Source organism: Camellia sinensis, chromosome 7, assembly GCF_055761805.1.
Source record: "Camellia sinensis isolate YWXY chromosome 7, ASM5576180v1, whole genome shotgun sequence".
Lineage (NCBI taxonomy): Eukaryota > Viridiplantae > Streptophyta > Magnoliopsida > Ericales > Theaceae > Camellia > Camellia sinensis.
Genome location: NC_138967.1, coordinates 90,949,268 through 90,966,848, shown reverse-complemented (window position 1 = coordinate 90,966,848; position 17,581 = coordinate 90,949,268). Strand labels below are relative to the sequence as shown.

Here is a 17,581-nt window from a genome sequence, read left to right as displayed (position 1 = left end):
TTTGAATCGAAGGATTAAGAGCAATGTGTTCGTAATCCAAAGGTTGGTAATTTGCAAAGGCGTCCATGACCTGAATATAGAAAGGTGGGTAAAGGTGGCTAATAAATGCATGCTTTCGACGAGGAATAGCATCGACATATGACTCTTCGTATGCTTCATCATTGGAAGAAAGAATTAATTTGGCCATAAAATGTATCAGTCTGTTCGAATAATAAGACAGAGAAAGTACTTAAGGATCAAGATGAGAGTATTAATACAGATGGTGTGTGACAGTTGCATTTCTGGGAAGATGCAAAACCCATGCACGTTCTAAGACGTGGGAAAAGGGACTCTGATCCACTAATATCACCAAGTCTTGGGTATATTAGTGCGGGGGGTAATGTTGGCTACACATTTTGTACTAAGCCAGTGACAATCCGACGCGTGGCGAAGTGAGGGTAATATGGGGAGACCAGGTAGGTCTTCGATCCTGATCATACACGTGGCAATTATTATTGGTTGTTACAAGATCTGAGTAGTAGCAGATCAACAAAGAGACGTACAGTGACGTGGCTTCAACGGTTGCTCACATTTCAAATTCGAATATAAGGGGGAAGCCTAACTGCAAGTGAAGGCGTAGTGGAACTACTATTAAGGTAGCATGATCAGCGACTACGGAGGAGCAGTTCGACGGTTTGAAGTACAATTCGATGGTTATCTTCGGAGAGTATAAATAGCAGGAAGGACTTCAGAGAAAGGGACGGCAAAAAATCTAAAGAATTACTTTACATAGTCCAGTATTATTTCCTGTCCTTTATATTTCTGTACTTTAAGTTTCTGCGCCGCACTTCATTTGTAGGGGCAGTTTTTCAAGTATATTGCCGCTGTAATTCTCTACGGAACTAAGACCATTGTAAGTTTTAATGAAATATTTCAATTTATTTAATTGTTCTTATGTTCAAGTTTTCTGAAGTCAAATTATCAATAAGCCACCAGTAAAAGTCCTCTTTATTGAGGCCGAAAGAAGCATAACACAACCGTCTGAATAATTGTTTGGCAATTACAATTCTGTAAGGACTGATTGATCCTTGCTGGCACGCTCATAATTACGAAAGTAACCTTCGAAAGCCCATCGCCACTGACAAGCAACACCATCTCACCGTTAACCTTCTCAACAGTCCCCCAGGATTGGCTCGTTTCATACTGTTTTTTTTTTTTTTTAAATAAATAAATAAATAAATAATAGTAGAGTGCAAGTTAATAACCCTCGCTTTTTTAAATTTTAAATGATTTTTTTTTTAATTTATTTAAATTATTTTCGTTCACAATTTTTTTTTAAATAAAGACAGTTATACGTCACTATTGTTTTACTCTTTTAATCAATTATGTAAACGTTGATACAAAATAGTAATAAAAAAAGTTGATGATACAAAACATTTCTCTTTCTAAAATAAATAAATAATAATAATAATAATAATAATAATAAATAAATAAATAAAAATTAAGCATCTCCAGTAAATTGTGCTGAGCTGGGCCAATAGAATGGATCAGTGCAAGGAGGACTCATGTCTGCTTGTTTGGCTTGATACACATTATTGAGTAATGTTAGAAAGCTCAAATATTCTATTAAAAATTTTATCAAATGTCTCACATGGGTGTGGAACCCACACAATGTAGATTCCATGTGAGTCCCACACCCATGTGAGACATTTGGTAAAATTTTTGAGGCCTCTAATATTTTTGTACATTATTTGTATTGAAACTCAAAAGGGATTTTGATAAGAGAGCCCAGCATCATTGGTTTAGACTTTTAAAGTTTAATAAATAATAATTGGTCCTAATTTTCATTTGAATGTTAAATACACTTTTTTGGGACTTTGTTCTAGTTTTTATTTATTTAAGCATCTGTATTCGTGTGTGAAATAGTTGTGATTTTTTATTTTTTATTTTGTGGTTAGCCATTTTTTTTTTTAAATTTATTTATTTTTATACTAAAGAATGTTGTTTGGGTTCATCTTTCCTGTTTTGAGGATAGTGAACAAGAGAGATGAAAAGATAGATAGGCTTTGACCCTTTTATTTATTTATTTTATTGTCCAAAATAATTTTTTTTTTTTAAAAAAAAACATTCTATTTTTAAAGTTATTTAAATAATTAGGACACTTTTGTTAATCTGTCTTCAAAATTACATCAAAAATGTAATTGCCAAAGCAATAAAAAAAAAATTTAAATAAAAAAGGGTATTTTTAATAATCAAGGGTTTAATTTCCTAAAAAGGTAGAATTTGTTCCCAATACAGGTACGGATTGTGCGATTCGAATGGTTTGAGAGAAATTATAAATTGAATGGCAGATTAACGAATTGACAAATTATAATTTGAGCAATTTTGAGTGAATTAAGAGATTGAAGGATATTCTAACAAATTATCAAGTTTTTGAATAATATATAATACTAATTTACATAATATTTTTCATATATATAACTATTAATTTGTAATAAATTTCACATATTAAATCTCTTTCAATCATTTTTATTGTAATATTTTATTATAAATTAAAAAAGTATATATGTAATAACTGAAGTGAAACGATTTCAAAAAAAAAATTTAAATTTTAAATTATAATTAACAAAAAGAATCATACAAAATAATACGAATCAATACGATTTTAATAGGTTGTACCGTATTTTACACTGTTCTAATTTCCACTACCTTCTGATTCTGATCTCCTCTAGGAGGGGATTAAAAAGCATGCACCAAGAAAGTACAATCAACATAAGTACTTGGGGACTTGTGACAATTACATTCTCCTCGAATGAATAAATGACAGACGGCAACCAATCATTTAACATACATCGGAGAAAGAGAAACATTTGGGACTCGTTTTTTAAATTTCATGACTCTTAATTTAATTTTAACTCTTGATATGTGTAGAGTTCACTTTTATTTATATATATATATATATATATATGTGGATATCACATTATGAATTATTGAGATAAAGGGTCCGTTTGGGAAGAATTAAAGTGGATTTTTTTAGTTATTTTAGTCACAAAAGACAAAATAGGCTATTTTAGTCACAAAAAATAAAACATCACATCCAACCTATAATCATTACACTCTTCTCTCACAAAAAAAGTCAAAAAAGCCAAAAAGTCAAAAAGCCCTTCCCAAACCAAGCTTTTTAGCCCAGGCTAAAATAGCCAAAAAAACCAAAAAGTTAAAAAGCCAACCCACTTCCCAAACGGAGGCAAAAGTGAGTTGTAAGGGTTATATATGTATAGAGGTCTCTATCACAATTGTTAGAGAAATGATATTTGCAAATAATAAACTCCCATTGTCATGCACCAGTTGCATATAAACGGGTCCATTGCAGCACAAGTCCAATTAAAAAATAATAATGATAATAAAATAATATACCTGTCATATCTTGTAAAGAGGAACATCACAAAATCAGAATTATATATCTGAGATGGTGTGTGGGTAATTTTCTGACTACACTGCCAACTCAATAATCGGCTGGAGAGAACTGGCAGAATAAATGACACCTGGCTGACCTGTAACAGAAAGAGAAGATTCCAGCGGTGGTTCGTCTACCCGGGGGCACTCCGACGATCAAGTCAGTATATCTCTCAAAGATAATCAATAGTGCTAAACTCACTGTTCAGAATATAAATTGTGTACCTTAGACCCATGGGGGTGCCTTTCTTTTATAGTTAACTCAATCTTAGTCCCCATAGAAGCCTAGCTTCAATGGACTCTCGCTCAGTGCTTATCCTGGACTTTTCAATAGATAGAGATAAACTCCCTAAGAGCTTTATCTTTATCCAGGTTGAGTTCCCTCCTCATTCTAGGACTCTTGTCCCTTATCCGCTTATCTCGGAATCTGATATCTTCGGAGATTACCTCGGCTTCACCAAGATCATCTCGGCTTCATAACCTGGACACGTGTCACCTCGGCTGACACATCGGCATCACCTTGGCTACGTGTTGGGACTCAGGAAATATATCCCCACAACTGCCTCCTAGGTTCTATTACCTCGGCATTCTGAGGTGATGGAACCTATATCGGTACTTCCTGTCAATACATTGGCTTAAGCCGAGCTCATTATTATAGGCCGACATGTCTTCTTAAAGATCAAGAGTTCCAAGGGCTTCTTCACGCGTATGAGCTGTCATGCATCACAACTCAACTGTTTTTAGCCACGCGTCTTTTTCTTACTGGATCGTACTTGGTACGTGCTTCTTAATCGTCTCACGCATGCATGCGCCGTCTGACGCTCACGTTGTTTAAGGCGCATTAATTCCGTTTTGCCGCCGTTACAAGTTTTAACAAAACTTGTTTCCCTCTTTTCGTTGTTTCACTTTTCGTTCAATCCTCTAGCTTTTTCTCTCTCTAGCTCTTTTCCTCAGATCCGCCATTGCTCAAGCTTTTTTAGCTTTGTAGCCTGCTCCGTTTATCACCTTCGGTGTGATTTCCACCGATCTTCCGCCTCTGCAACCGTCGTCAGACTTCGGCAATCCCCATTCCGGCTTCCCTCTTTCTGGTAAGCTACTATTCCTCCTGGTGTTAGTCTCTTGTTACCTTACTAAACTTTTCTATTTTACCCGCTATCTTTGCAATCTTGTTCATATTTCTGATATTTCATCTTGCATTTTGTATTCCACCATATATTTGAACTTGTTCACTTCATGATTCTGTTTTTACCCAAATCATCTTCTTGAATATACACTGTTCATACTCCTGTTAATTTCTGCCACTATTCTTGGCATGTTACCCTTCGTATTTACAATGTTCTTGATAGTCCTTCTTTGTTCTTGATTCTGAAGCGCGTTCTTGCTTTTCTGTTTTCCAGATTTGTGCCTTCAATATTCGTTTCCATAGATCTAGGCTTGGGATGTGTTTGTAGAACTCAAAACAATTGTTAGGGAAAATTGAAACGATTCCCCACAGATTTTGTGTATCTTCTAGCTGTAGCCGAGGTCCATAAAACCCTTTAGAAACACCCCTTTTGAAATCCAACTCCTTCAGTTTAAACCGATATCATGGGTATGTGGAAACATATGGTAGACACCCCGGCCAAATTAGAGCACTTTAGGCAAGAATTCGAAATCCTGGCCGACGTTCATCTGAGGTTGGCTGGGGAGGATGACTTTATCATGCCCGATGTAAACCTCATGCCTTTCCCAGCAGTAGCGTTTATTAAGTGTGGGCTTAGGTTTTCATTTGACCCTTTTTTCCGTGAAATCCTTCATTTCTATAGGTTGAACCCAATGCAGCTTGCCATTAATTCTTACCAAGTTATTAATGGTACCATAGCCTTAGCCAAACAAGAGAATGCTAGGATTACTCTTGCCGATTTCCAGTACTGTTATACCATGTGTCGCCTGAAATCGGAAAAAGGCTACATCTATTACCTCAAGCTGAGGTCCACGGAATACAAAATCGTTGCCGACCTCCCTGACTCCAACAAGGGAACGGGGGATGATTACTTCATCGTTTCGGGTAACTGGGAATTTCAGCCAAATGATGACCTCCATCTTTATCCCCTAAGTCAAACAGTTTTCGAGGAAGGAGATGGTACGGGCCATCCTTCACAAATTTTCTTGCTTGTTTGCATAAAGTTTTCAAAATTATACTCTAATGTCTATGCTTTTTTCTTTTCTTTTTTTGCAATTCTTCCTCAGCCACCAAAGGGCTTCCGTCAGTCTTTCTTTCCCAACAAAGACTTGAAGAAACTTCTGAATTTGCCAGTCCACAAGCGAAAGGCCCTTCTGTTTCTCAACTTCATCCCCACTTATAAGTCGGCTCTTCCCGACGTCCCAAAAAAGAAGAAGAAAAGCATTTCTCCACCTTCTGCCACAACTCCACAAATCACGTCCACATCTTGGACAGATCAAGGATCAGCCTCTGATCCAGCCGAGCAGCCGTCAACCTCGGCCTCATATTTGATCCCGATATCCCAATGCCAACGCCGGCGACGATCCGTTTTTGCTGCTGAGATGGGCCGTCAAAAAATAGTTGCAAAAGACCTCTTAGCCAGCATCCCTTCTAACGTTGACGTTCAGCCAATGCAAATCCAGCCTCCACCAAAACAAAAAAGAATAAAAAAGGCTCAACCAAAGGCAAAGGTGACTCAGGTTGATACTGAGGACACCTTGCCAATTTCTAAATTGGCTGAGAGCGAAAAGACTGCCTCTGTCCCCGAGAAGAGGTCTGCTGAAACACACCCATCCGAATCCATCAAATCAAAAAGGCCGAGGTCATCTTCTGCAACGACCTCGGGGTCCCAAAAGCATGATGCCCCTTAGGCCCCCAAAATTACTCTAGAGGATAAGTCACTTGTGTTTTTTGTACAAAAATATGGAGAACTATTGTATAATTTAGTAAACACTCTCAATTAGAAATCATTTATTCAAAACCATGCTCTAATTGTCCAAATTTAGATTTAACTCATTTTCTTTATATCAAATCCACAATTTTAAAATACGAATTAAACTTTCCAAACCCTTGAAAATTTCATGATGTATGTAAAAATAGAACTCAATTTCATTATTAATAACAAAATCAAACTTAACTAATAAATTACAAAATCAATTCCTTAGAATTTCAACTTTACTCAATCTTTAACCAAAAACTCAATTTATAATCATAGATGTTCTAAGATGTGTTTAAATTGAATAAAACTTTTAAATTAACTTACATACATGGATTAAAGATCAAATCAAATAAATTCCTAATTTTCAAAGTTTTTCATTTTTCTCTTCAAAATATGAGATTGAATTAGTTCAAATTCTTCAAAATCTATGATGCATGTATCATTAGAGTATTAAAACTTACAAAATTTGTCCATGCATGTATAAATGGAACTCAAATTCATGCAAGACTACAAAAACCATACTTAACATAATTGATTTCTAAATTAATTTCCATAAATTGAACATAACTCCATTTCTTCATCATCTTGCTAATTCCCTTTTTAATTTCATGAAATTAAACTCAATTATCTCTCAACTTCAGCTTTTAGGTAATTTATCTATAAAATTTAAACTTTAATTCCTTACCTAAAATCTTCAATTTATTGAATCTCTTGATCAAGCTTTGAATTTCCTCCTTTGTCTTCAATTTCTTGAATTTCCTTCAAACCCATTAATTATATTTAAATTTATTAGTCTAAATCAGATTTTTAATCAAACTCCAAAAAAGTAACAAATATTAAATTAAACATATTTCCATTGTCAATTTTGATTTCTCAAACCATTTAGGCATTCAATTTCTAAACAGACTTCAAATTTCCATCAATAAATTGCATATTCAAATTACACATCCCATAAATAAATTTAATTCGTAATAACCACAATTTTCAAGTCTCATAATTTAATTAACTTTATTAACTCCAATTCGAACCCAATTTAATCGAATCTCAATTTTACTAAACTGAAATGAATATTTAATTAAACTCCCAAATGGGTCCGTAATTAAAATTAAGTTGATTCAACTTCTTAATTTCACTTCCTTAAGCCATTAGAACTCTTAATTTCTAATTTCAAAATAAATCTTTAACAGAATCATTTACGAATCCGATTTCACAATTCTCATAAATTTCAAATTAAATTAGGATAACGACTAATCAAAATCCCAAATCTAGTTAATTAACCAAATATAAAATATTATACGTGGCGGGGTTGTCACACTTGTCTTGATGGCCAAGCTCACTTTGTCACCTTCGAGTCGGACATTTAGCCGATACCCAAGCCAATTAACCACTTTGTAATCCTTGATATGTTCATCATTATGTAAATGTTTGCAAGTTAAGTTATGCAATGTCTCAAGCTAAAGCTATGTTCAAATTATGATTTGATGTTATGTTTAAAAGCTTGTCGGTATTCATTCATTTACCGCTTTACTTTATTACTATTCACTAGGCAATGGCTCACCCCTTTTCCTATATGTATGTAGGTGAAGATGAAGAACACGGTCAAGAGGAGTCGCACTAGAAGTCTTTTCTTTTGTTTTTGTTGGACAATCTTCACTGTATTTAAAAGATTTAATTCTATTGTGTACACAACAACAATTAGAATTTAAAGAAATAAAGAAAATGAGAGAATTTGTTTGATTACAAAAATCAAACTCGAAATAAAAATAAATAAATAAAAACAGATTTTATTTTGTTACAAAAACAAAATTTAAATCTGATTTTAATAAATAAAAACAACACTGAAAATAAATTAAATAACTTACTTGATTTAATTTGTTCGAATTATTTTCTGATCAAGCCCAGTGTTTGACACTGTGTCCTTAAGACAGATTCGTCCTCTCCACGGTGCTTTCAGAATTTGGACGTCTATCTCCCAGGATGAAATGATCTACCACAAACAATAGCAGCACTACAAATTGTTTGCCTTACGAACACACTAAGTGTTTACACTCTTTCTTTCGGAAATAAATGCAGCAAGATGAAGAATATAATTTGCAGAGTATGGAGTACGAAAATTGGAATGAAATCCAAATGGGAGGATAGTCTATTTATAGATGTTAAGGTGGCTTTTCGTTTTGAATTGAACAGGTATGTGGCTCTTGGTTTTGAATTGAACAGGTATGATACCTGTTGGTTTTGAATTTAAATTCAAACAGATAGCAAAACGGGAAGGGCCCTGTTTGGGTGTGCATTAATTCCAAAACAGTTTATTTCTGTTTGAAACCGGGAAGGGCCCTGTTTGGATGAACAAAAAATCCAAACCAATTTAATTTGAATTCTGGATTTTATTTTTAATAAAAAATAAAATTAAATTCAAATGTTTTTTGCCCAAAAAGATTAGAAGCCCAACCACACACCACCGCCCAAGCCCAAGCCCAAGCCCAGCCCAGCCCGCCCGACCGGACGGACGGCGGCGGCGTGCGTGTGGTGATTTTTGGGTCCAATGGGTCTAGCCCATTTTGCCCATAACCTCTCCCTCTAAAACACTTGGGTACCCCTTGGGGCACACCCCAAGTATCTCACCCTAAGCCTTATAAACCCTTTCAAAACTTCCCACCAAATCAATGTGGGACAAGCCAATATACAACCTTAAGGAATTTCCACCAAAACTCCATTTCCATGGAGCACACTTTGGCTTCAATTTCCCATTCACTCGTTAATGGTTTTGAGCAACCAAATATACCACGTGAATCACAACGCGGCATAGAACGCGTTACCACTTTGACCCGAGTAAATTGACACTCGGGGCCCACCTAAAAAATAGACCGAACTTAGGAAGAAAATTCTGGTTTTATCCAGAATTTTATAACCATTTCCAACAATCCCCCACATGAATGGAATTTGATGACAACGGAAATGCAACAATATGCAGACTTAACGAAAGAGTATAAGTCGAAAATATCTTGCATCAGGATAGGTAGTTTTCGGCCTTGAACCTTCCCTAGTGATAACCTATCGGACTTACTGGCTAACCAATGGACGCGATGCCTTGAATTGTTCAGCCGTTTGTGTAAGCCAAGACAATAGATTTCACACAAAATATCTTCTAACACATCGTGGTTCTCACTGTTGTGTTCATTTTGGCCTTGAACGCACCTGGTTTTCATAAGTGTTTCTAGAAAATTTAGCCTTTGCATTCTCATAGAACCGGCCCCAGTTCAACACTCATATAGGTGATTCTTATTGTGAGTATCTTCTTATACTCATCTTGATTTTATGTCTTAATCAAGATATAAGTAATCATTAAAAGCAAAGCTTATCCTTATACCCCTACAGACAACATATGTTGCAGATATCACTCTCACCATAGGAATGGGTAGGAATTTTAATCCCTTGGTGATTTCTGGCGAGCCATACATAACTTAGTTGTCCCTTTGAACTTAGTTCTTGGGATCTCCAGTCATATAAGTAGGGTTACCATTATGACGACTCTTATGTAATAGGCTTTAATCCCATCCCCTTTGATGAACTATACACTAGCTCTTTTGTCAAACCTTTTGTTAACGGATCCGCAATATTCTCTTTAGATTTTATATAATCTATTGAGATTATTCCGTTTGACAACAATTGCCTTACGGTATTATGTCGACGACGAATATGTCGTGACTTACCATTATACATATGATTCTGTGCCCTGCCTATTGCAGATTGACTATCACAATGAATGCAAATAGCTGGCACAGGTTTTGGCCACATTGGAATGTCTTCTAAGAAGTGACGAAGCCATTCTGCTTCTTCACCTGCTTTGTCTAAAGCAATGAACTCGGATTCCATTGTGGATCGTGCGATGCACGTTTGTTTCGTGGACTTCCAAGAAACAGCAGCGCCTCCTAGAGTAAAGACATATCCACTAGCGGATTTTGAATCTTTAGTATCCGATATCCAATTGGCATCACAATAACCTTCGAGTACTGCTGGATATCGCGTAAAGTTCAAACCATGATCACGAGTAAATCTTAGATATCTAAGAACTCGAATGATCGCTTTCCAATGGTCTTCTCCAGGGTTACTAGTGTACCTACTCAATTTACTGATAGCATAAGCTATATCAGGACGAGTACAATTCATTAGGTACATTAGGCTTCCAATGATTTGGGAGTATTTTAACTGAGACACTGCATCACCTTTATTTTTCGATAAATAAAGACTGATGTCTACAGGTGTTCTAGCTAAATGCAAATCATCCTTGATAAATTTATCAAGAATTTTCTCAATATAATGAGATTGAGATAATGCATATCCGTCAGATGTTTTAGTAACTTTCATTCCTAATATAACATCTGCGACCCCCATATCTTTCATATCAAATCTTTTGTTAAGCATCTGCTTAGTTGATTTGATCATGTTTTGACTGCTTTCAATGATAAGCATGTCATCCACATAAAGACAAACTATGACATATCCTTGGTCAGTGCTTTTAACATAGACGCATTTGTCACATTCGTTTATCTTAAACCCATTAGTAAGCATTGCATGATCAAATTTTTCATGCCATTGCTTAGGTGCTTGTTTTAATCCATAAAGGGATTTTACAAGTCGACAAACTTTCTTTTGTTGCCCTGATACTACAAACCCTTCGGGTTGTTCCATATAGATCTCTTCATTTAGATCACCGTTTAAGAAAGCTGTTTTAACATCCATTTGATGTATTTCTAATTTAAACAACGCTGCTATAGAAATAAGCATGTGAATGGATGTTATTCTTGTCACAGGGGAATATGTGTCAAAATAGTCCAGACCTTCCTTTTGTCTGTAACCTTTAACAACAAGTCTTGCTTTATACTTGTCAATTGAACCATCTGCTTTCATTTTTCTCTTGAATATCCATTTATATCCCAGAGGTTTAGAACCTGGTGGAAGATCCACCAATTCCCAAGTATGATTTTGCATAATGGATTCAATTTCATTATTAACAGCCTCTTTCCACAAAGGTGCTTCAGGACCTGTCATTGCTGCCTTAAAGCTTTGAGGTTCAAAGTATGTCAGAAAATCTGGACCAAAGGATTTTGATGTTCTCACTCTCTTACTTCGTCTAGGTTCATCATTAGTTAAATCCTGTTGGTCAAGACTATTATTAGTCTTTTGTGTTTGATTGTCATTAGTCTCTAGACTTTGTGTACAATCATAAGTTCTTTTCTGTGAACTTAATTCCTGTCATTAAGGAAAGACATGTTCAAAAAACACGGCATTCCTTGACTCTATAATAGTGTTCACATTTATATCAGGTATTTCTGATTTATAAGTCAGAAACCGATATGCACTACTATTCTGAGCATAACCAATAAACACACAGTCTATTGTTTTTGGTCCAATCTTAGTCTTTTTAGGAACAGGAACTTCAACTTTTGCCAAACACCCCCACACTTTTAAGTATTTGTAGGAAGGCGATCGACCTTTCCACAATTCATAAGGAGTGCTGTTGGTTTTCTTGTAGGGTATTCTATTAAGAACATAATTAGCAGAAAATATTGCTTCCCCCCACAAGTTCTGTGGTATGCCTGAACTTAGTAACATGGCATTCATCATTTCTTTTAGGGTTCTATTCTTCCTTTCAGCAATTCCATTTTGCTGTGGAGAATAAAGGGCTGTAGTTTGGTGAATAATGCCATGTTGTGCACAAAATTCATTTAATGATGCATCATATTCACCACCCCTATCACTTATAATATAAATCAATGAATTTTAAAACAAATTCAAGAAAAAAACCAAAATAATTATGACTACTCAAGTCAGAATTAATGTTTTGACAAAATTATATCCTTATAAAAATTTTTCCTAAGAATCAAAACAATTCAAAAACTCATTTGATTGTATACATTCTTGCAACTCAATAACAAATAAATGTCGCTGTCATAAAAATATTTGTGACAGAAGAAAATTAAATTATCTCAACTAATGCAAGAGATACACCCCCATATTAATACAATGGTTCATGATTTAACAAATTCTACTACGCAAGTAAAATAATTATTAATGACATCTTATGTCACATAATTCAATAAACAATATAAAAGATTTCTTAAATTACTTCCCAATTAAACAGACCGATATAATTACATACATCTTCATGTTTAAATTTCTCTGGTGTTTAAACACCCATTCAAATTGATTAGAAATATTCAAATTAACTTGCTTATGTCCAAAGTCGACATAACAATTTATCATTCCAAATCACTTGAAATTATTGTTAAGAAATAACTTGAGTTGATATCATACATGGATATCAAACGCATCAACTAAAAATAATGAATTAACAAAATAATTTAATCATGCACAATCCCATCACTTGCATCATGAAATAAAAGGATTCTCAACTCATAAATAAAATCCAACGCATTCAAACTTTAAACTTCAAAATGATAAAACATACATTCATTTCATAAGTTTGATTTGTACATAAATAAACAAATTAAATATGCATTCAAATGTTCTTGTGAATATATATATTTACCGACTCATGTGCAGAAACTATTCATGACAACGGATCCACACACAGAAAATAAAGAAAATAATCTTGCCACAAAGGTTTCTTCGTAATAAAAATGAAATTAGTTTGTAAAACTAATATTTTATTCTAAAAACAAATTCTACCATGTATACTCATAATGAACTATGATAAAGTCAAAAGAATTAACAACTTTTCACAAAGGGTTCAAAAATAAGTGGTCTACCAAACGAAACCATAAGTTACTTACAAAATTAACAGATTGTGACCGAGTCACAAAGTTACATGATTGATTAACAAAATTAATTTTCTAGTTACTAAAACCAAAAAATAAATTACAATACAAAATAATTTTATTTTTCTTGTTACTAAAACTAGTAAAATAAAATACCGAAATAATAACTGATTACAAAAATCAGAAAACCAAACCACAAATTGATTTTCTAGTTACTTAAACCAGAAAATAAATTATGACACAAAATCATTTTACTTTTCTTGTTACTAAAACTTGAAAATACTGTAATTTTATTTTCCTTGTTACTGAAACTAGAAAATAAAATACCACAAAACTATCTGATTACAAAAATCAGAAAAAATACAAAATAATTTTCTAGTTACCAAAACCAGAAAATAAATTAAAACACAAATTAATTTTCTAGTTACTAAAACCAGAAAATAAATTATAACAACAAAATAATTTTATTTTCCTTGTTACTAAAACTAGAAAAATAAAATATCAGAAGAATTTTCTGTAATACCAAATAATATTCTGAATTGTTAATGACACCAGTATCGTACTACTAGTTGTTGTCAAAGAAAAGAGACAGTATATTACTACTATCTGTCAAATAGCATAAATCACTATTTGTTTTTCCAACCAGAATATTAATTTGAAAACACAGAAAATTAAATACAATGAAGATACCCAAAAAGGAATCTGTCTTAAGATTGTTGGACAATCTTCACTGTATTTAAAAGATTTAATTCTATTGTGTACACAACAACAATTAGAATTTAAAGAAATAAAGAAAATGAGAGAATTTGTTTGATTACAAAAATCAAACTCGAAATAAAAATAAATAAATAAAAACAGATTTTATTTTGTTACAAAAACAAAATTTAAATCTGATTTTAATAAATAAAAACAACACTGAAAATAAATTAAATAACTTACTTGATTTAATTTGTTCGAATTATTTTCTGATCAAGTCCAGTGTTTGACACTGTGTCCTTAAGACAGATTCGTCCTCTCCACGGTGCTTTCAGAATTTGGACGTCTATCTCCCAGGATGAAATGATCTACCACAAACAATAGCAGCACTACAAATTGTTTGCCTTACGAACACACTAAGTGTTTACACTCTTTCTTTCGGAAATAAATGCAGCAAGATGAAGAATATAATTTGCAGAGTATGGAGTACGAAAATTGGAATGAAATCCAAATGGGAGGGTAGTCTATTTATAGATGTTAAGGTGGCTTTTCGTTTTGAATTGAACAGGTATGTGGCTCTTGGTTTTGAATTGAACAGGTATGATACCTGTTGGTTTTGAATTTAAATTCAAACAGATAGCAAAACGGGAAGGGCCCTGTTTGGGTGTGCATTAATTCCAAAACAGTTTATTTCTGTTTGAAACCGGGAAGGGCCCTGTTTGGATGAACAAAAAATCCAAACCAATTTAATTTGAATTCTGGATTTTATTTTTAATAAAAAATAAAATTAAATTCAAAGGCCCTGTTTGGATGAACAAAAAATCCAAACCAATTTAATTTGAATTCTGGATTTTATTTTTAATAAAAAATAAAATTAAATTCAAATGTTTTTGGCCCAAAAAGATTAGAAGCCCAACCGGACGGACGGCGGCGGCGCGCGTGTGGTGATTTTTGGGTCCAATGGGTCTAGCCCATAACCTCTCCCTCTAAAACACTTGGGTACCCCTTGGGGCACACCCCAAGTATCTCACCCTAAGCCTTATAAACCCTTTCAAAACTTCCCACCAAATCAATGTGGGACAAGCCAATATACAACCTTAAGGAATTTCCACCAAAACTCCATTTCCATGGAGCACACTTTGGCTTCAATTTCCCATTCACTCGGTAATGGTTTTGAGCAACCAAATATACCACGTGAATCACAACGCGACATAGAACGCGTTACCACTTTGACCCGAGTAAATTGACACTCGGGGCCCACCTAAAAAATAGACCGAACTTAGGAAAAAAATTCTGGTTTTATCCAGAATTTTATAACCATTTCCAACAGTTTTGTCTTTTTGGAAGTTGTAACGTTCAGACAATAGTTTTTTTTTTTCAATTTTGACTTTGTATTTTTTTTTTTTTTTTTTTTTTTGACTTTGTATAGTTATGTTGTGGATGATGTACTTCTCTTTTTGTTGTTTGGACTTCAAATAGAAAGATAATAATGTAAGAAGTGTGTGTGTTTGTTTTCATTTGATTTATGCACATGTTGTGAATGGACTTTTGATAACTAATGAAAAAGTGATTCAGCATAAGCCCTAAGGTTATTAGTCCAATCTTGTTTTATTTTGTTAGGCCTTTGAAAGTCAGGCGTTACTAGTTGATCATCCGGTGTTCTTGTAATTCCTATGGCTACTTGCAAAGTTAACGGCTTGATGAAATGTTCGAGACATTTTTAATTTGATGAAAAATTTAATACATTCTCAATTTAATATTTTAATTAAAATACTAAAACAACTTTTTTTTTTTTTTGTTTAATAAAATTTAAATTTGATGAAAGTAAAAAAAATAAACGTTAATGGCGTTCTAAGCAGGATACACATGATACATGCGAGTATGCATATTAGAATTTCTCCAATTATAATATCTGCACTTTTTTTCTTTTTTTTTTCAATAATATCTGCACATTCATTTGCGGAAAGGGAACAAATTCAGTGAGAAACTCTTTGGCGGCACCGCGAAAATCCCAGAGAAGCAGAGCCATGGAATTCCAAACTGCAAAACCAAATGCCAGAATGCCGAGGAACGAGAAGCTCTCCCTCGATCACTATCTTTCTCTCATCGCCACTGACAAGCAACAGCATCTCACCGTTAACCTTCTCAATCAGGTCTCTCTCTCTCTCTCTCTCTCTCTCTCTATATATATATATATATATACAGACACACACAAACATGTATATATCACCATGGATTCAAGGTTTGGTTTGGGGAAATTGTTCACAAATTTCTAAATTTGGACTAATTTTAGTTGTAGCTTCGACTTCTCATCAATCGCGGAGTTTCAATTTCATTCTCAGGAAGCGATTCAGACATTGTACAACTAGTTGTAATTGCATTTCTGCTCAATACTTGGGGTTTCTTTTATTATTGATTTTGATTTTGATATATGATGCTGTGTGTTGTGTTCACAGATCATCGACATGCACGGATTCAAGAAAATCCACAACACTGCAAAGGTGAGAGAAACAAGGAATTAATTGGAACGTTTATCTTCCTTTGTGAGTCCAATATCCAGCTTTGAATTTTGGCAATTTTGTTGTGTTATGGAAATCGCAGAAAGTTCTGATCGATGCAGTGAACTCAATGGAGCTGATGGATCCGAGTCGCTCAACACTAAACGAAGAAAACGTGTCTTCAGGCGCGCATATGACTCTGGAGGAGGCGATCAAAGACCTGGCGGACCTCAAATGGCAAGAATGCTGCGTCACTTCCATCCAAACCCTAAATTCGGTGAACTACGACCTGGTCGTACACAACACCGACGCTGAAGCTGAGTCATCGAAACCGAAGCTTAAACAGAAGACGAGGTCCAGGAAGCGGCGCAAGTTTTTGACACTGGGAGCCGCCGGGGGTGACAGCGCTGACACAGCCACAGCAGCCGCAGCCGCAGCTCACGGTTGCGGCTACTTTGGAGGCTCAAATTTGATCACTGGGACTGAGAGGACGAGGATAACTGACTTCAACGACGATGATTTTGGTGCTACCGGCGGTGACTGTAGTGAGTACTCTTCCACTTTTCTCCCCATTGCACCGTATTAGAGAGAGAGAGAGGGATAATCAACTGGACGAATCGTATGGATAGAAACTGCAATGGTTGTTGTTAGACAGACTATTATTGAGAGTGCGTGAGGTGAGCGAGATTTCAGAGCAGAATATGCTTTGTCTGTGCTGGTGTTTTTACAACAGTCCCCCAGGATTGGCTCGTTTCATACTGTTTTTTTTTTTTTTTTTTTTAAATAAAAAAATAAATAATAGTAGAGTGCAAGTTAATAACCCTCGCTTTTTTAAATTTTAAATGATTATTTTTTTTTTAAATAAAGACAGTTATAAGTCACTATTGTTTTACTCTTTTAATCAATTATGTAAACGTTGATACAAAATAGTAATAAAAAAAGTTGATACAAAACATTTCTCTTTCTAAACTAAATAATAATAATAATAATAAAAATAAAAAATTAAGCATCTCCAGTAAATTGTGCTGAGTTGGGCCAATAGAATGGATCAGTGCAAGGAGGACTTATGCCTGTTTGTTTGGCTTGATATACATTATTTGTATTGAAATTCAAAAGGGATTTTGATACGAGAGCACGGCATAATTGGTTTAGACTTTTAAAGTTTGATAAATAATTATTGGTCCTAATTTTCATTTGAATGTTAAATACACTTTTTTGTGACTTAGTTCTAGTTTTTATTTACTTAAGCATC

The 17,581-nt window shown here is 34.4% G+C and overlaps 1 protein-coding gene across 1 annotated transcript; it reads left to right on the top strand.

Moving 5' to 3' along the window:
- Window positions 1–15,774: 15,774 nt before the first annotated feature.
- LOC114303617 (uncharacterized) lies at window positions 15,775–17,061 on the top strand. Its single transcript, XM_082877095.1, has 3 exons — window positions 15,775–15,984; window positions 16,288–16,332; window positions 16,433–17,061. The coding sequence occupies exons 1-3, from the start codon at window positions 15,859–15,861 to the stop codon at window positions 16,913–16,915; spliced, it is 654 nt and encodes a 217-aa protein (XP_082733221.1). The 5' UTR covers window positions 15,775–15,858; the 3' UTR covers window positions 16,916–17,061.
- Window positions 17,062–17,581: the final 520 nt, after the last annotated feature.